The sequence below is a fragment of the Solenopsis invicta genome, chromosome 16 (genome assembly GCF_016802725.1).
Source record: "Solenopsis invicta isolate M01_SB chromosome 16, UNIL_Sinv_3.0, whole genome shotgun sequence".
In the NCBI taxonomy this organism is placed as follows: domain Eukaryota; kingdom Metazoa; phylum Arthropoda; class Insecta; order Hymenoptera; family Formicidae; genus Solenopsis; species Solenopsis invicta.
Window position 1 is genome coordinate 24900953 of NC_052679.1, and position 20684 is coordinate 24921636.

A 20684-nucleotide genomic window follows, 5' to 3' on the forward strand; every position below is an offset into this window, starting at 1 on the left:
ACTGAGAGAATGTGTATAATTTTTTAACTAAATAAAGGCAAGATAAGAGAGAATAAAAATATTTTACGTAAATCACTTAATTCTTGAATTTAATGAATTCCATTCCTGTGACATATATTCATCTTAGTTTGTCATTAAGTAGAAAAGGAAGAAAAGAGGCAGCATAAATATATAGTACAAATAAAATGAATAGATCTCTAATACATATAAATTCTAATATTCGTGTGAATTCATATTCTTTGTATAGACATATATTTATTCTCAGTCAGAGAGATATATGTATATATATATTGGTACACAAAATATACAGTTCTCAAAGATTTTAACAAAAATGTTAAGTATTCTTTAAAATATTATTTATGACGCGTATATGAGTAATAATTTTGACTTCTCTATATCCACTTAATTTGCTCGTTTTTGTTAGATTTGATGGTATTTGACTGAACTTGTAACGCAAGTGCTACATATGGTTTATCGCAATATGGCGAATCTAACGGAGGGTAATAATGTCTGTAACAGATGTACGTTATACAGTATCCTATTATCGAACCCATCACCACGTCTGAAACAAATTCCATGGCAGATTACAATGTAAAATTGTAAAAAGATTATATATTACTTTAACAATAAGATTTTAACTTAATTTACAGAGCTTACCTTGCCAATGATGGTGATAGTCGCACGTTCTGCTTAACGCAATAGTAAGTGCGACACAAAGCGGCAAAAGGAACGTGCACAATTTCCACGATTGTCCTTTTCCCGCTAAGCTGAATGTGTGTAACTTTCCGGCTAAATACAAGGCGATAAAGCCGAAACTGGCGAACGCAACTAAAATAAAAATTACATATATTTTTAGAAATAATGTGTATTATCTTACAATTAGCTTATCTTTGTATATGTTATACATAATACACTTTTAGGCCTGTTTACACTAACGTAAGTTAAATTCTTAGAACTAGAAAGAGAAAATAAGTTAAATCAAGACTGAAATTAATCTACATTGGTGCAAATGGACTTTGTACATTTAAGAAAAATTATAGACATATATTTATCTACATATAAAAAACGTTTGTATTTAATAATATTATTGCTGCAACATTGACATACACGAGGAATGTCCGCTTGGGAATGACTTCTTTCCATCCCTGATAACTACCGGATCTCCAGTACATTTAAATCCTGGATTCATTTGTCCATCTGGAAAACACCTCCAGAAGAAATCTGGTCTTGGACGACCTGGAAGTATGTAATAGGTATAATGGGAACAAACAATGAGAGAATCTCTATTGTATGAATAATATTATTAAAACTGCACATCTTTCGGATTAATTTGATACAAGTCCATCATACTCAAATTTTTTAGTAATGACATACCTACTATAAGTTTTAAAATGTCTGTAATAAGACCATTAAATCCTAGGGCTAATGTTACAGACAATACTGACTGCTGAAAATCGACTTTATCTTTGTATATTATAAAAAAGAAGCAAATTACGACGATCGGCATCATAAACACAAGAGGCTGAAAAAAAAATGTTTTACTCAATATATTATTTGCAAGACATTGTGCTTATTAAAATGTTTACTTATTTTATCTTAACTTAGTTAATCTTTCATTATTAAAATCTTTCTGAATATGTATCTACCCATAATACTGTAGTTGGGACAAAAGATTCTGTTCTTGGATTTCTATATAACCATAACTCATCTTCATGAATCTTTCTCGTAAATGGTTCTGCTTTTTCCAGCTCCCTGAAAAGGAGCCATCAAATTCAACATTCTGCTTAATGAATAAGTGTGATTAAAAAAAAAAAATGGACAATTGCTATTAAAACATAGTAGTAAACAGCATTAAAAATAATTATTCACATACTGTACATGTAATAGTACAATTTATGTTTTTTCTATTTAAAAAAATTGTTATTTGTTAAAAAATATCTCAATACAATTAAATAAAAAAATATAATAGAGATATAATATAGATAAATTTTCTAAATCCAATTATAGTACTAATAATAATTAGAAAAGATGGACAATTGTTCATCATAGTAATAAACAATATTAAAAATATATGTACAATTTATGTACTATATTTCTATCCCCTTAAAAAACCAGTATTTTTTTATAAAAACATGTTAATAGTTACCCCCATAAAAGAATCACAAAACTTAAGCTTATAGAATAAAAATACAATATAAAGAAAATTCCTAAATACCATTGTTAATTATTATTAATGCCAATATTTAATTACTATAGATTAACGTTTGAACACTAAGTTTAATGACACGGCGCTAATTGTAACATATTGATTGTTTTACTTGCACGCCCATGCAACTTACACGAATAGCACTGCCAGAAAGACCCGCAGCAAAACGTCAAACCAGAACCCTAACGAGAATCGGAGTCCGCGTATATTAGTCATCTCAGTATGTCGTGCATTTAAACGGTGGGTAAATCACGCCAATGTTTATTCTCGTATAAAGAAAGTCTAAAACTCGTCAACGACAAAATTAAACGATTCATCGTATAACAAACCGTGGCAGCCCGCGCTGACACCGATCGAAGTGCACACTGCACACAGTCAGATTCTCAATATGGCACATACCCGGTACATGAAACGTCGATACAGAAAGTCGAAAACATTATCGATAAGTAATCTCGATTGAAAGCGATTTGAAAACCGCGCATTGCAAATTTCATTTTTATTTAAATATCAAAATTTTCAATGTCAAATTTTTAATATTAATAATAAATATAATAAAAAATTAATGTGTTATATAAATAAATATAATTCCTAAAAGATATTACAGATCTTTATATTTTCCTCCATTAAAAATTCTTTCTATTTATTTTCTTAAAAAAATCACCCATGAAAATAATAAAGCTAAAATTTTTGAAAAAAATCTATTAACATACTCTACTTGTATTTTACATTCTGCTAATTTTTGTTTCTTCTCTTTCTTCGTTAATCTTGCATATAAAGACGAAATAACTTACGTAACCGCAAAATAATTTCCCAAGAAATTTTTTTCAATTTTTATTTTATTTATTCTTTTTTTTTCTAAAACCTAGTATGAAAAGTACAAGTAAAACGAACAGGCATGATGCTGTAAATGTTTTAAGATTGGTTTATGCAGGCCGTAACCGCGGGGTGCGCACGATTGGACACCGCACGATTGGACACCACCACTCACAGCGGCCGATACCTAGAGTTTTTCCGTTGGTTTGGTTAGATAAGTCAAGATGATTGGTTGGTGTCCAATCGTACTGTGTCCAAACGAGTGTCACCCCGTAACCGCTAACTTATGCCGGAATCTGTAAAAAATTGACCAATCATAATCAACTTATAGAAGAATAATCAACTATGATTGGCCAATTTCTTACAGATTCCGGCATAAGTTAGCAATTGCGGCCTGTATAAACCAACCTTTAAAGCATCTTTTGATTAATTAGTAAAATTCTTTGTTCTGATTGATCAATCAAATGCTTCGAATTATTTATCGCGTCAAGTGCACAAATGAACTGCACCCTGAAACACAGAAACTGGCAGAAAGTGCTAGAAAGTGTCGATAAACCGACAATGTGAGTGTAACAATGTAAACACACGCACACATTTGCGTATATAAGCATGTTCGATTTGTGAAAATGGATGCGATGGATGCGAGTTTCCTGGCGTTTCCTCGCATAAGCTCGTACCACGCGCTGCGTACGTATTACCGTGCTTAGTGAATATTATCATAATTATTTTTGTTCTTGAGTCATGCGTATTGATTGAACGGTAATACATGTAATAAACACGTTTGTCTAATCGCGCATCTAAGAATATCCCGAAAGTACGTAGAAGTGAAATAGTCACAGTATTGTCTATAGAGGTTTATTGGAATTTTCCAATGAATGCAGTACTACACGAGACGAAAGTAGTACTGATTTAATGAGGACACACTAAACGTTTGTTATTCATCGTAAAAAAAGAAGGAAAATATAGGTTAGTTTTTAGATTTCTCACATTTAAAAGATTTATTGTTCCAATTATTTAATTCGCAGAAGAGTATATAAATATTACAACAATATTTTAGAATTAGATATAATTGAATATCTGTTTCAGGAATAATTTTATCAAGGAAGACAAAGAAAAACAATCAAGGTGTTTGCTATGACATATATATGAATTGTCGCAATATTATAATACACAATACGATATTTGCAAGGAATTCACAAATATCAAGTGCATGTGAACAATTCAGTGACTATTAGCCAATTTAGTTTTAAAAATAAGACAGTATAATGTTGACTTCTGTGCCTATGGCACCGTCTACCTCTGTGAGCAGTTCTGGGCTACCAAGTCCAACTACTGATACAGTCGATGACATTTCAAACAAATTAACTGCATATCTACATCAATTAGCTGGAAATTATGAGATGGAGGTTGATGTAATATATAAAGATCATTGTTATGCCAGACCTTGGAATTGGAAGCCAGAGAACAATTATGTAAAACCTATTAAAAAACTGTTTTTCTCGAAAAGCAGTGCGAGGTAAGATTATCCATAATGATGAAGTTAAAAAGTTAACTACTTTTAATTTCTGACTTTGATCAATTATTTTTAAAACAAACTTGTTAATTTTTTTCAAAGTTAAAAATTTACTTGTATAAAAAAAATACATTCCTATACAAGAAAACAATATTCCTCTGTTATTTTATATAAGTTTAATTTATAAATTAAATTTATTTGATGATCCATATTATTTTGTTATTTAGAATAGTTATTATTTATAAAAAGTCACAATATTCTAATTTAATATGAATATGCTTTTTAAAAATTTAACTTTAATCTTAATGCAACTTTTAACTGAGTTTTTTGTTCATGTAATTTTTAATATAATTAAATTTTATAAGCTATTGATTTTAACTCAGTAAGCCATTGACTTAAAAAAATATTAACTAATCTAATTGTACTTCTTATTTGATATTTAAATATGAAAGGATATTGATGTAACAATTGTTTTATTACATTATTTTTTATAACCTAGTGATAAGCATAGGAAGGATGAAGAAATTGATGTGGAAAATATTGTCAACGAATCGTTGCCGTTGCCTTTCGATTTAACTAGAGTTCGACACATGATGGACGAGTTTGAACGTTTAGCGAGTTTCGCGCGACCAGAGGAAGAGGAAGAAGATTGGGAGGAGAAGATAGAAAAAACTTTATGGTCTCCGATCCAGAATCGAATATTTACCAAAGTGACACGGATATTGAGCTCAGAGAGGCTCGCAAGATTAGCCAAGGCTAAGAGCATGACGGAACCTATCTTTCGAAGAACATCGGTGGATATTGCAGCGAGAAGATTTCGGGAAACGTTAGCCTCAACTGGGTGGGATTGGAGACTGGCCCAATGGTTGCACAATTTATTATTCGAACATTTGCCCCAAGAATATTTAGCCATCTACCTCGATATCCTACAGGCCTTAAAACTAAAAATTCCTCAGCTGATCGATAAGATGATCGCTGTGCAACCTAATATAAGTGCTAAAGGAGGTTCGATAACGTGGGAGACGCTTGGATCACTCTTAAAACGATCTTGGGATCCAGTTGCACAGAATTTGAGTGGAAACAGACTTGTAAATATGATAATTTAATTATACATTCTTTGACTAAAGAAATTTAAGTACAAGTTTGCCGATCTATAAACTGTAACTTTGTGAAAAAATCATGGAACATCATACAACAATCTTGTTGGAATCATTTTAAAATAAAGATTTTGTCCTTTAAAATGACTCTGGAAAGATTGTTGTACAATTTTTTTTTCATAAAGTTATAACAGTTTGAAGATCGACAGACTAGACTTGTGTGTAACTTTTTATCAAAGAGTACTTTAATAGTTACGCATATATCTTGATTTAGTGTAAAAGCGAGAATTAATACAATTACAGAAGAAATTGCCCGGAAATCCAATCTTAATAATAGTACCTTCTGGCATCGCATCGACCGTCTCCTCTCGTCAACACAAGTGGATCACGCAGTTAGGATCGTTAGGCATGGTCGCTACAGTTCATACACATATGGGTCTGGCGGCCAATAGAATGACTATGATGGTGTGCATGGATCAATTGGTTCAGGCTACAAGAGCCAAGATACAAGACGTTAGAAACGATTGTCCTGGTAGGCCAATTATACTCGTGGGTTTTAACGCTGGTGCGGCGCTTGCTTGTCAGGTAGGATTATTTTTATCTATCTTGCATAATTTTTTTTTCTATTGTCAACCATTTTTTATTTGGCTTTTCGGTATAGGTAGCCCAGATGGAACACATAACTGCTGTTATCTGCATTGGATTTCCTTTTACAACAGTTGAGGGAAAACGGGGCACGCCCGACGATATGTTAATGGACATTCGTTGTCCCGTCATGTTTATCATTGGGCAAAACGCTACCCTTGTTAGACCAGACGACTTGGAGGAACTCCGCGAGAAGATGATGGTCGAGACGAGTTTGGTGGTCGTGGGTACGGCCGACGATTATCTTAGAATATCCACATCCAAGAAGATACTCGAAGGCATCACTCAAAGCATGGTAGACAGATGCGTGTTGGATGAAATTGGAGATTTTATCGGCAGCATTTTGTTGCAACCCCATCCGTTGCCATTGCGACCGACAATGGCAACAAACTATGACAACAAGAATAAAAAGGACTCTCATAAACGACGAAACTCAACCAGCAGTTCCGTAGAGAGCGAACCTAACTCGCCGACCGTGAAGAAATCTCGGCCAAGTACGCCAGTGTCTTCTGCAGTATCGATCGGGACGAACGTAGCGTCAAGTTCAACTCCCAAAATCGGTACGTTTAGTACCCAGTCCAATTTGATGCAAGCAGGTGGACAACACACGAATCATTCTCCCACCGTAAAACGGAAACGACCCGCAAACAATCAGAGAAATCAATTCTCAGAACTGAAGAACACTAGGTCTCCTGGACAGGTAAATATTGCATATGAATGCATATATGCTGTATTATATGTATAATATACTGTAATAATTGAGGTATTTATACTTGTAAAAAATAAGATATATCTTGCAAATAATTACTATTTATACAGTATTATAATACATTATTACAGCCAAACATTAATTCGGAAAATGGCATAACGCTCAATATTGGCACACTAGCAAGTTTGGCGCCGATAGGCCCAATACGTTTAGCACCTACTACAGTGAGTCAATCCACGACCACTTCCTCCAAAACGTCCTCTAGCGCATCTAAATCTTCGACAGCTAAACCGAAGATCATTTCAAATGTGTCACTGCCAAATGTTTCAAAGATAAAAACGATAGTATCAAAGTCTTATTCAAATGTGATCGCAAATAATTATAGACAAGGCAATTTATCTGACAAAAGTGGGGACACGAAATTGGTAAACGTTTTTACCACGGGAAATCAGATTAGGGTTAATGCAACTCCCGCAGGTGAGATAAATATACAGAGTTGCTGCATCAATCGCTAAACGATCCACCAGTAAATGATTATTTAAGAAAAATATTAAAATAAAACTTACAAATAATAAATTGTTAATTAATCGATATTTTTTTAATTTAATCTTCATACATATTTGACTAAAATATTTCTTATTGGAAAGTATAGTGAATAATTTTTACTTTGAAATATACTAAATTTTTTTATTTATTCATTTACTGGTTAAATTTTGTAATTGTTTATTGACTGGTGTAGTGGCTTTAATTAATGTTAGAATAACGTTATCAATGGAAGAGTAACTTCAAATATTCTTTTTATAAACTAAATAGCGGGAAATAGTAAGCCTACGGCAACAAGTGGTACATTGTCGAATCTTTTGCAAAGCGGAAAGACCTCTATCGCGCTTGCGAGTGGTGTATCCTCCGTCCGTACATCGTCGGCTTCCAGTATCCTATTAACGACCACCAATTCATCAGCGAATACCGTAACATCGTCTGCATCGACCTCTTCAAAAGGTAGATTATTATTATCTAATCAATTAAATAACTTACCTGAAACGTAGTCATAAATAAATATATATAGGTTTTATGTAATTTTTGATCGTTAGCTCCAATCTACAATAAATATAGTGAAGTGTATTCCTTTTGTCCCAAGTTTTAAACTGTGACTTCCGACACTATCTTAAGCTGCAAGACTCTCTAAGCTTTAAGCAAGCTAGTCAGACCTCTGTAAATTTAGAGCTTAAAGCAAATTAATGTCACAGCTAAAAGCTTAGAGCAAAAGACTGAAAACTTACTACACTTATTATAGATCAGAACTTAATTAAATGAGTAGACGCTACAATTTCTGTTTTATGTGAGTGTACTTAGGACATTTAAATTTTCATAGTAAATTGGCTATTACAAAGTTAGATATTACAAACTGAGAATGATTGACATTTATAGTAGTAATATTAATTTCGGAAACACATGTTTAATTTCATAAATTAATTCAATCATTTAACTTTGATGTAAACATTTGACATAAATTTTTATAATACTGATTCACTCTGCGCGCGATAAACGTGATGTATATAATTCACATTTTCATTCTTCCTTGATGTGTTTCAGTAAAAATTTATACATAAACATGATATATACATGTACATACATAATCTTTTTCAATTAAACTTCTATAAATTATCTCAATTTTGAAAATTGTGTGATACACATATTTTGATAAATAATAGACTGTATCAAAAAGAATAACAATTCTAAGAATTTTTTCAGTTTCTTGTAGTTTCATATTGCTCTTTTAAAATAGTTTAAACCATGCGCAAACTACAGTGTTTGAACAATAATTTTTTACTGGCTGCAATTTCAAAATATTAATTAAATTATATGATTTACTATTTTTATGTTACTATTTTTATAGTAATTATACGACTTTTAGATCAATTTTAATGCAGAAATCAATAAAACTTGTTATATGTAATAAATATACTATATATACTTGAAACCACATGTATATGAATTATATTTTGTTATGTCTTTTTTTAAATATAATATTCTGTATATACTGTAATAGATGTAAAACCGTGTTGGTTGTTTTTAAAAAAATGTAATACTTTTGGAAAATGCATATATTTTTATAAAAGATGTTTCATGTAACAATAATTCTTAAATTTACGTTTATTTATAATAATTAATTCGATTCACATTATTATGAATTTTTTCTGCGAAACTAAATAATTCTTTCTAGGGCTGCTTAATATTATTTTGATATTGGACGTATTTGCTCTTACTCCTTTGTACATATAATTTTCTTGAACTTTGTAGTTAAAATAACTAAAATTATTTAACAAGATATTTTTAGCTTTTTTTATTACAAAATATATGTAAGGAATTAAGGGGATATTTTTAGTCTGTTTCTCAATTGGCAATGTGAATGTATATAATGGATACATTTAGGTATATACAAATGTGTACCATTATTTCTTACAAACGATATTAACAGTCATAAATGTGACACTGAGAATTATTAAGCATTCTTAAATACGTATTAAAAAGGAATATTGTAAATACATTAGGTTGCCTTTTATTTTGTATTCAATAAATATTTTTTTGTGATATAATTCGAATTTGTTTACTTCCCAACCTTAATCCCGTCCTCTTTGAGTAAACGATTAATTCGTCATTTTTAAACAACTGGTTTTGGGAGATTTAATTAATACCTCAACTTACATCAGATATTTTCAATAAATAAATATTATAATGGTAGATTGTTGAACTAAATATATGGTACTTGGTAACAAAATTATTTAACACTTTTTGTTGCTTCGTTGAAATAAAACAAAATCTTAATCTAAATTTTTATCTGTCCATCTCGATGTAAATGTTTGGTATAAATTACAAAAAAATAAATTTATGTTACACTAAATTCTTAAATACAAAATTGAATATTAGAAGATTCAGAGCATTGAATATTAAGTGTAAAAGATTCAAAGAATGAAATATTAAAAAATTGTTCCACAATCATACATGAAGGTATAATATATCGGTTGTATTGATACAGTATCTGTATAAATGTATTCGGGGTATTGTCGCATGTTATTAATAATACGTGATAATCTTACGCATACCTTTTTAAGATCAGAAACAAATATACATATATATTTTATAGCGACGGAAGAAATGGGAGTGAGCAGTGATGTTCACTTATTGGATGTATCCAAGTCGGCACACTTACCACGACAAGGAGCTGTATCCAATAGCACTGATAACTCTCATAATACATCGTGCGGTAACATAGTCATTGTCGAGAATTCCCTTCACAACAGAAGTGCGCCTTCGTCGGTGATAGTCCCATTTAGCAGTCAAAGCTCCAGTTTTCTGCCGCTGTCCAACAAATTGAAAATTTCTCAGAAATCGATGAAGACGATGCCGAAAATTACAGTTAACACCAATAACTTGCAGAAACTTCAAAAAGGGAAGCCCCAAAACGTCCAGAAGAGAAACGTTGCAAATGATATAGATGACGATCTAGGTAATATATTAGATATACCGATTATATTTGCCAAGGACGACGACAATTTGAGCAACATGAATAAGATGCCGGTGATGACGCAAGCGACACTAGCCAAGGAGTCTCAGGAGAAACCAAAATTGAACAACACCACCAAGGTAGTCTTAATCAGCAACAAACAAGACAAGCTGCCGAGTAAACTCGGAGCGGCTCCCACGCAAGCCGTTATATGTCCCAATATGCCTGTGCAAAACTTGAATCAATTGATACTGCAGACGCGATCGCAGAACAGCGGCGCTTCGGCAAAGAATAGAATCGGAATGCCGCTGGAAAATCGATTGGTACAACCTACCGTGAAATACACAAAGATCATACTGGCGAAAAGAAACTCGCAATCCACTCAGCAGAACGAGAGAAGTGAACAGACGGTTGCGATCAAGAAAGTGGAAGATATAAACGCACCTAAAATTCTGACTTTTGAAAAAAATGAGCACAGATTCGTGCAAGCGCAATCCACATCAACGAATTACGATCATCAAATTGATAACATGCTCGAGATTGAGGACGCCATTAAAACGAATATCATCGAACGCAAATACATGCCCGCACCTGCAGTCGACGAGATGCCATCCGCAACTCTCGACGACTGTGATATTTTCAACGAGACTAAACTGGACGAGATCGAACGTGATTCGGAACAATCTGTTTTCGGCAATGTTGATGAAGTGCAAACGTAGAATAGTATGTTTAGTTGCTATACATAGTTGCTTTGTAAAACATGATATAATTGCTTGATGATAATTTTGATTATACAATATTCAAGAAGATATCTGCAAATGATTATTTCAAATGATAGCTATTAATCTAAAGATATATATATATATATATATATATATATAATATATATATATATATATATATATATATATATATATATATATATATATATTGTACTGATCTTAAAGCTTTAATAGTGGTTATTCACACATCCTTTGTTATTACAAAATTAAAAATTAAATAATTGTAATTTATTTTAAAGTTCTACATATTACATATGTAAAGAAAAAAGAATGTACGTGAATGTACACTTAAAAAAAAATAGAATGTTATTGTTTAATTATTCACATTCTGATATTGTAAAATGTTTTACATGTATAAATCGCTCTCTATTAGAATGAAATTAACCAAAGAAATTTGAAAAAAAAAATAAATAAATAAATAAATAAATAATATTAAAGAGTGAGATAATTATTTCGAAAATTGTATTCTAGAGCAATTTTTTGTTACAAATGTTTATAGAAATGTCTGTAAAATGTGTTTGAGAAAGAATAAGAAACAATTGTGTATAAATGCATCGTATCAATTTTTTAAATCTAAGTATTACAAATAAATCATATTTTTAAATTGATTTAAGAAAATCTGATTTTTAGAAAACGAAAGTATCATTAAACAGTTGAAATCTTTTCGATTTATCAATAGAACAGAAAAAATTGAAGTATATACATATATCTTAAAGACAGATAACTTCTAGCATTAGACGAGTTATTCGGAAAGTAAGGTCTGAAAATAAATATGGAAGCTATGTAGAAATCAGATCTTATTTTCCGAATAATCCTTGTATTATCGTTACACGACGTAACGCATTTGTATTATAAATTTAATATAAAGGATTAGAAATGGAATTACATATAAGTTCCTATAAAAATTTGCAGTTATTTATACCTCGGTCCCTAATAAATCGTTTCCATTTTGTGACATAAACATGGCATATATTTTTTTACTTAATTCAGGGCCAATTTTACGTGCAGTTGTGAGAGGTCCTGCTGCTCTTCTTATCTGTCAAATGATATTTTTGCATTTTATTATATTAATAAATTTTTTGAGATTAATCTGCTACTTATATTAAAGTCTGCTACTCTCATTATTGCTCTTTAAATTTTCTCCCTGTCCATCTGTTGCCGAACACCTTGTACATTCTAATTTTTTAATAAGAAATGAAATTAAGAAACTTACCGATATATCTTTTAATAAATTCATTCCTTCGTCAAGTGTGCAGTTTTTATAAGCCTAGAATATAAAAGTATTGTATTTAATATTTAATAAAGCAGAGACAAATTTTCCAACATGTTACATGACAATATTAATTATAAAGATACCTTTACAAGTTGCACTGGGCTAGGATAGACAGTACATATTGCTTCTGATGTTTCTAAGGTACTCAAGTTAAACTGGCACAGCTGCTGCTGCCACAGTCTCTTCAATCCATTACCATCCTTGTCCACACGTACAGTGTTCTTATTGTCCCCCATAACATACCAGTCAAATTTACTTTCCTGGCTCCCTTTTTTCTGCAATTTATATGGTATTTCCGAAATGGATTTTGTATACTGGCATACCATCAAAATCAAATCCTGAATGTTCTCAATTAATCTGCTGCTGCACTTGGCTACTATCTGAATTTCAGTCAGACACATCTCCAGTTGTTGCCTCGATATAGTCGGTAATGTGTCAAGCCACTGATTACCATTCTTGCCGTTATACCTGGACTCTTTACTTCCAGTATTCCGATCAGACTTCTGTTTCTTCCGACATACAAAGTACTCCTCCATGCCATAGATAAGCAAAGTCATATTATAATTCGGTATTAGGTCCTTACTATTCATGATGGACACACAGAAAGTGCCATCTGCTACATGTCTCACGGCCTCATAAGCGCTCCAAATCATAATAACATACTTCTCCAGCTGTACACTTCTCTTCGTACATATTTCATTATCTTCGCCAACATAGTCCTCCTCAATGTTCCTCTGCCATGTAATGCTGTTAGGAATCAACTCAGTGGTTACGTTAAACTTGATACCGGCATTTCGTAACGCGCTCTCAATTTCCTCTTGAGAAGTGACTGTATCGATGCCTCGGTCGAGATTAACTTCCATGAACTTCATGCATTCACCAGGCTTCATATCCTTCGACGTTTTTCTTTCGATTGACTTCAAAGCTTTTTCCCTCGCTAGAGCTTGCTGACGTCTTGATCGTTCCACTCTTAATGTTTCCTTGTTCTTCTTGGAAACTGCTGCTTTTCGCGAGGACTTTTCAACCAGTTCACCCTCGGAGTCGGACGACAATCTCTCGGCGCATTTATAGCCATCATTGGCGTTCAAACTGGGAAGAGTCTCGCTTTGCGACGTCAAATTCTTTGCGACTTGACTACAGAACGGCACCTCAGGGAAATTAAAGTCACTTTCAGTATCAGAATAATACTTGCCGTCGATCTTTGACTCAATTCTATCGTGTTTGTAAGCAACAGGTGATGCTGGCTCGTCCGAGTCACTCAACACGATCACATTTGACATGCTTCTTTTTTTTCTTGCCTTTTTGCTCCTAATTTTGTTCGTTTCTTACGTCTAAAATTTATTTGTTCTTTCTGATTATCTTTTAATTTGGGCTGTTCTTCTTCTGCCTCATCATCTGCATCACCATCTTCTTCTGTTACTTCTTTAGACAATGAATGTTTTAAAGCACCTACATATGAAATTTTTTTTTTGTTTGGGGCTCCCGGATGAGAGATGAGGTGCCTTCCGTCAACCCTTTGTACGATATGGCATAGGCTTTTTGTTTCTTTTTGTGCGGAATCCTCTTGAAACCTACATATGGGAGAAATTTTAAATGTTAGTACACTTCATATGTATCAACCGCCACACATGTGCTAATAGACAGACCTAACCTAACCTATATAAATAGGGATGGCGGTTATTTCGAAAAGATATTATATACCGGTATTCATAGTCCCTTCTTAAGAAACGAAGATTTCTCGTTTTTGTCTTTGTTTTGCATAGGGTAAAACGTTGAGTAAGGTAAGTACGTGAGACAAAGAAAATAACAAGGAATCTTTGTTTCTCAAGGAAGAATTATGAATACGGTCGATATTTAAGTTTAACTTGATTTTACGAAGTTTTTTGTTCATTAAACACTGTCAAATATTAATAAGCTTTTAAATCGTATCTGCTACACATAGCACAACTAAACGTGTCGCAGTAGATTTAATGAGGCTCGACTATGCTTACACGCAAAATATATATTTCAATAAAATTATGGTATGAAGATATGCAGCACATTAAAAAGGATTCAAGATTTTACGAGTCTTTTTAAGATTCTTTTTGAATGTACATACAATAAATTTTCAAGCTGCAATTTCACGCACTAAAGGAAAGCTGGCGTTTATATCTCTCTCGATATCTTTTTATACTTTTTTTTATACATACGTTTTCTCTTTTTCAATAAATATAACATAACAACTACAGCGGCTAAGCGTCGTCTTCTAATAACTTCTGCAGTGACTGCAGTAGCAGCTGTAATTATTGCTGCACGTCTGTACTGTTCCATGTACTGCATGTATTCCATGTACATTATAATTCAACCAACACAGTTAATTATACGCTTCAAATAACACTTTTCAGTTTTTTTTTAATTAACTGTAACGTCAACCGTGTTTACAAACCAACGTCGACCATGGTCGAGCACATGAATCAACATAAATAAACGCGCGAAGCACGAATGTGTACGAATGTGTTGAGACAGGTTGAGAACAATGAGAACAATCGAGCAAAAACGTCATGTGATTCTATGGCGCATTTGCGTGATTCACGTTACGCGCATGCGTATTACGACATCTGGAGGGATTTTCTTTTCGAGCTTGCCAACAATGGGCACAATGGGCGCGCGAAGGAAACATCGAAAAGGCGCGTACGGTGAATAGTGGAGTGAATAACGAAGATTGAAAGCGTTCGAATTTACGAACGTGATTTCGAATTGCGAGCATCTCATCGTGCGTATGACGTTGGTATCGGAGGCAGCTAGTGAGCGCGCGTTATACCGAAAGCGGTGTAAACAGAGGTTTCGCATGCTCGCACCTCGAGGCAAAACAAACCGATCACGGCCCACGTAGGTTATACTTGTTGCGATAATTGTGCAGATTTATATGTGCACCAATCGCGACGTTCGAGAGTTTCAGCGTATATGTACTATTTTTATGATTTTAGATAGTTGGTCGACATACGATTGGATTGAAGTTTAATCGCTTTAACCGGAATGGATTCATCTTCCCCCGAGTCGTCAGTGAATATAGAGATTATGGAGGACGAGTTGCTCGATGAAGTGCTGTGTATGAACGATGTCGTCGAGCCTAAGCAAAACGGCACGAAAAAGGAGGGCGACTCGAAGAGCAGCGCTTGGTATGAGGACACGGAAAATTCGCAGGATGGTCACAGGAACGAAAAGAACCACGAGAGTTCGAGTGCGCAGTGCGACGATGCCCGGACAAAGCAGAAAGGTGGCCTGAACAATATTAAGTATATAGAGTATAAAGATAATGTGAGGAACAAGCTGGAGGATTTGCACACTTTGCGCAAGAGAACGAGGCAGGACAATACGGATTACGAGCATGCCAAGGTTTCTCGCAACAGACGTTACTCCAGCGATTCTAGCACTACTACAAATTCATCGGAGAACGAAAGAAGGCATATAGAGTATGAAACCGATCCAGTTGTGCTGGCACGTAGGCAAAAAGAGATCGATTATGGAAAGAACACTATCGGATACGATAGATATATCCATCTAATTCCTAAGTAAGCATTATGAAATTACATGTCATTCTACAATAGCATAGATGTGCATCAGACTACACATTGAGAATTACAAAGTGGAAATTAGAAATCTATTAGAACAAAATGAATTAAAATTAAAATTGACTGATTGATAATTCTTATCTTTTCAAATGATGATATTCAATGTATAATCTGCATCTGTAAGGTGCAGTTGTATTATCTATTTCTATCAAAGCAGATTAGCTTTGTAATCTTGGTTTATCTTTTTTTAATTCTAAAAAAAAAACAGATTAATTCTGTACTAATTCAAGTTTAATATAGATATTGTCAGTAAAATTTTGATAGCTTAAAATAACATTTAATAAAATTTTGTTTACATTAAAATAGTTCAAAAAACAATTATGTAATTAGTTCAGGACTCAAAATTTAAAACTATTCTTATCAGTCTAATTTCCAATTACTGTATCCAATTAATAGTATTGGTTCAATTATTTTAACATTTTTAAATCTATAAAGTAGAAGTGTAAAAAAAATTTTTAATCATAAAAAAATTTTTGAGGTAATTTGTCATTTAAAATAGTGTTAATGTAAAATAATGAGTAGCACTTTTTAATGATTAAAGTTGATTTATACGTTAATAAAATTGACTATACTATTGCATCCTCCAATTTTGATCAAGTCTACATTATTATATAATGGCCATAGAGGATTCTATGTTATGATTAAAATTTGCATTTTGTTTCAGAGAGCAGCGTACGCGAGAACATCCAAGAACACCGCCAAAATCTATAAAATACAGCAGAAGAGGCTGGGATGGTATGGTGAAGTTGTGGCGAAAACAACTTCATTCTTGGGATCCTCCTCAAGAGAATGACAAGACTGATTAGGCTAAAGTCATTTTGTCATTCCGTACGAAGTACTGCCAATATCATTTTCTTTAATTTATATTGCAATCGTGTTATTTTAATGCTTCCTATTCTTTTTGTTGCACATTGCATCTAGCTTTTGAAACAATTTTAAGATATATTTATAAGTATATAAACAATCATAAAATATAGAAATAAAGTGATATTTCTGTTCTATTTTATGTAATTTCATAAATATTTAGAAAGCTTTAATACATAAATGATTTTGTATAAATACAACATTAATATATTTGTATCAAATGTCTCTTTCTCTTTTGAGACAATGTTTGTAATTTTTATTACTATTTAGATAATTTAAAACATTAAACTTATATGAAAAAATTAGAAGCATTTAAAATATAAATTTCAAACTGTGCAATTTTTTGTATGTGCTTTTGATACAAAATTTAAAAAGTCATATACGAATACAAATTTATTCTAAGATAATAAAAAAAATTACATATAAATAATAAAAGAAGGAACTTTATATTTTGTTACAATAAGTCGTTGGATTTTCCAATTAACATAAAAGCAAAAGAATATACACCGAAGTAATTCATTATTTACATTTTTTTAATTTCATTAACATTTCATAACTTAAATCTATTTTTTATTAAATATTAAATAAGAAATATACATTTACGGCTGTAAATTCAGCCGTGATTCAAATCTTTCCAAAATGGCATTCAGTTTTTGGTTGGTATTGGTTTCCATCTCGTCTATTCTTTCCATCAATCTCTTTTCCATGTCATGGAATTTATTGTCAATATAGACTCTGATATCTATATCAGATTTTCCATTATCTTCATGATTTGTACAATCTTCATCGCTATTTTTTCTTATATTTTTATTTTTACATCCCAAAGAATCCAATTTTTCATGACTAGCCTCATAACTTCGACGATCTTTTCCATTACTTCTTTTTGCAATTTCAGTTTTACATTTCAAATAATCCGAATCTGAAGTAAGAGTTCCCAACATTTCTTGATAAAACTGCTCGTTATTCATAATTTCCGATATTTCATCATTATCGAATTTATCATAAAATTCAAACATTCTTGTCATGTCAGGTTTTTGACTCATTTTACCATTACCAGTGTTACTGAGAAATGTCTGAATAAAATCTTTATAATTGAAGATACCAGATTTCATCTCTTTTATAGACTCTGTCTCACTGTGGATTTTGATATCTACATCTGATTTTTTATAATTCTCTCCACAGTTTGAATAACCTGTTGCACTATTTTTTTTTATAACTTCATTTTTACAATCGCTAGCGTTTGACTGTCCATTATCTTCGCAACTTGGAAATACTTTTTCATTATCACTCATTTCACTTATATGGTCGTCATACCTTGAGTTTGTTTCCAAAAATTTCTCTTTGTAATTCCTTATAATTTCCTGTTTATCACCAAGTCCAAATACTCTCTTCGCCATTTCAGATCTTTGGTTTATTTTATCATTGCTAATGTTACTGAGCAAATTCTGGATAACATCATAATCGAAGGCACTAGATTTTGCCTCTTTTATAGAGTCAGTTAAAAACAGTCTTATACCATATACCCACATAGGAGGGCCTTTGTTTTTCGTTCTAATGAACTAAAACAAAAAAGTAAACATTATTACATCAATATATAAAAGAAAAATATTGATATAAAAGATAGTGATCTTACCTTAATACCAACTTCTGTAGTAGGAGGTTGTATCGTCGTTTCGCCAAGGAAAACTATATTTCCCTCGTACTCATCTATAAACTCCGCGAGTATCGTTGTTTCATATTCTCCAAATTGTTTGAAGATCTCCAGAACATTACCTTCAGAAACAACAGCAATGCGCGCTATTCTCTGACGATTTGATATTTTAATATTCAGCATACATGGTTCCACATTAGAATCCACTGGTTGTAGAGCAATGCAAGTGTCCACAGAAGCTACATCTTCGCAGTTTATCCTGTACAAATATTTATATTATTTCAATATCATTTTGCTTTAAGGAAATTCTCCATCTTAAAAAAATAGAAAGAAGTCACATGTGACTTCTTATAAAATTTAATGCTATTTTACAAAGTTATTTAAAGAAAATTATATTTTTTTTTTAAATTTTAAAAAATTCAGGAATATCTACATCTCTAAACTTATTCTCAAAATTTGATCAAGTTCTTATATCATGAGAAGCCAGAAGAATTTCTTTAAAAACTATTTTAATCAATTTACCTTGCAGGTGCATATTGCATTGGTGCAGTAGTGACAGCATCAATAAATTGCTTATCATTGTTGATCTGCCAATTGCACGAGATTGACAAAAAACTGTCACAGCGCTTCGCAGAGAGTGAAGTGTGCGACTCGCCGGTATCTTTAGCATTCACTATCTCCATGATGCTAATGCACATCGAACAGAGCAAGCGAGTGCAGTCAATGGTCACCTTTTTATGAACGAGACATATTCAGTAACTACACTTAATAGTCTCGTGGACCTGTCTGCGATTATTCGCATTCTCTAATGCAATCTCTACTGTCGCATCGCGCTACGCACGATCCTTTCTCGAGCTTAAAAATCACGAGTAAAAGTTGAAGGATATCTTGTTTCACTAAATAAATCTATTATATCGATTATGCTCGAAATTAATACTGTGCACTACATCGTTGGCAGCTCGAAAATTCCGAACTCTCCTTTTCAACAACTCGAAACGCTCGATACAAACAATTTTTGCAGGAATTAATCCACCGGGCAATAGATTAACAGTATCTTCGACGCTTTTGAGGTTATGTAATGCCAAAGTAATTATACTTGTATTTTCCTTTGGATTATTCTTGTCTTCTTCACAAAGTTCAATAGAATGCTAACCAATGTTAATTTCTTTCCACTTTCCTCTTTCGTTTAGGTTGAATATGCTTTTGTTTGCGGTTTAGTCCTCTCAGTCCGAACGGTCCGAACACTCGAAGCTCTGTTCGAGACGAACGTCAAACGTCAAACAAGATAGGTTAGGATTTTAATCTAAGAAAGTGGCTGCAATATAGAGATAATCCCAGAATAAAGAATATAAATTGTCAATAGTACATAACGTTATTATAAGTGTAATGTGTCAAATTCAAAAAATAATTCTTAGAATTATACGATTTAATACTGATTATAGGTTATGCTGACTGGAATTTTACGCATGTCGCTCGACAGTACGAACACGACGAACACTGACTAAGTATTAAAGATCGACAATCTTATGATTAATTTAATTTTATGATTTATTATCTTCATATTTAAATATACATATGTTTACAACTAACATTCGGTTTTTTAAACCTTTATTATTATTTATATTTTATTATTTATTATATATGTGATATTTATATAAATATATACTTATATTTATAAATTTATAAATTGCTAATTGCAAAATTTAAAACTGTAATAATTATCCCTAACTTAAAATTTAATTTAATTAAAAATTTTTTTATTATTAATTTAAAGCATTTATTAATTGAAATATTAATTTAAAGTGTGTATTTTACATAATCAATTATAATTTGCGGAAAATAGTCAAGGAAAACAAAATACGATCAATTTTAAATCTTGAGTTGGTTATTTTTAAATTTAATTCGTAAAAAAATGTATTAATCACAGTTAAATGTAAAAATAATCGATAATAATTGATCACCAATAGATCGGGCTGAAGATAGCAGTGGAAGAGGGGATGAGATGGTGCTCGAAT

The 20684-nt window shown here is 32.2% G+C and overlaps 5 protein-coding genes across 6 annotated transcripts; 2 read left to right on the forward strand and 3 right to left on the reverse strand.

Moving 5' to 3' along the window:
- Window positions 1-192: 192 nt before the first annotated feature.
- On the reverse strand, window positions 193-2525 carry LOC105193828 (phospholipid phosphatase 5). The gene is made up of 6 exons (XM_011158444.3): window positions 2340-2525; window positions 1647-1752; window positions 1375-1522; window positions 1108-1236; window positions 658-828; window positions 193-562 (listed from the first exon to the last, which is right to left on the reverse strand). Exons 1-6 carry the CDS (start codon window positions 2420-2422, stop codon window positions 393-395), a joined length of 807 nt encoding a protein of 268 aa, XP_011156746.1. The 5' UTR covers window positions 2423-2525; the 3' UTR covers window positions 193-392.
- Window positions 2526-3607: 1082 nt separating this feature from the next.
- LOC105193830 (KAT8 regulatory NSL complex subunit 3) lies at window positions 3608-11297 on the forward strand. The gene is made up of 8 exons (XM_011158446.3): window positions 3608-3985; window positions 4106-4535; window positions 5032-5620; window positions 5933-6214; window positions 6291-6974; window positions 7115-7460; window positions 7797-7982; window positions 10129-11297. Exons 2-8 carry the CDS (start codon window positions 4285-4287, stop codon window positions 11205-11207), a joined length of 3417 nt encoding a protein of 1138 aa, XP_011156748.1. The 5' UTR covers window positions 3608-3985; window positions 4106-4284; the 3' UTR covers window positions 11208-11297.
- Window positions 11298-11715: 418 nt separating this feature from the next.
- Window positions 11716-15079, reverse strand: LOC105193829 (crossover junction endonuclease EME1). Its single transcript, XM_026135159.2, has 4 exons — window positions 14733-15079; window positions 12627-14114; window positions 12484-12537; window positions 11716-12306 (listed from the first exon to the last, which is right to left on the reverse strand). The coding sequence occupies exons 2-4, from the start codon at window positions 13821-13823 to the stop codon at window positions 12187-12189; spliced, it is 1371 nt and encodes a 456-aa protein (XP_025990944.2). The 5' UTR covers window positions 13824-14114; window positions 14733-15079; the 3' UTR covers window positions 11716-12186.
- A 72-nt stretch (window positions 15080-15151) lies between these two features.
- LOC105193831 (histone RNA hairpin-binding protein) lies at window positions 15152-17155 on the forward strand. 2 transcript variants are annotated; one of them, XM_011158447.3, is made up of 3 exons: window positions 15152-15411; window positions 15510-16094; window positions 16819-17155. In XM_011158447.3, exons 2-3 carry the CDS (start codon window positions 15559-15561, stop codon window positions 16958-16960), a joined length of 678 nt encoding a protein of 225 aa, XP_011156749.1. In that variant the 5' UTR covers window positions 15152-15411; window positions 15510-15558; the 3' UTR covers window positions 16961-17155. The 2 variants fall into 2 exon arrangements, with proteins under 2 accessions (XP_011156749.1, XP_011156750.1); XM_011158448.3 differs by having other exon boundaries at window positions 15154-15411; window positions 15514-16094.
- A 243-nt stretch (window positions 17156-17398) lies between these two features.
- LOC105193832 lies at window positions 17399-20216 on the reverse strand. Its single transcript, XM_011158449.3, has 3 exons — window positions 19192-20216; window positions 18652-18928; window positions 17399-18577 (listed from the first exon to the last, which is right to left on the reverse strand). Exons 1-3 carry the CDS (start codon window positions 19365-19367, stop codon window positions 17618-17620), a joined length of 1413 nt encoding a protein of 470 aa, XP_011156751.2. The 5' UTR covers window positions 19368-20216; the 3' UTR covers window positions 17399-17617.
- Between the last annotated feature and the right edge of the window lie 468 nt (window positions 20217-20684).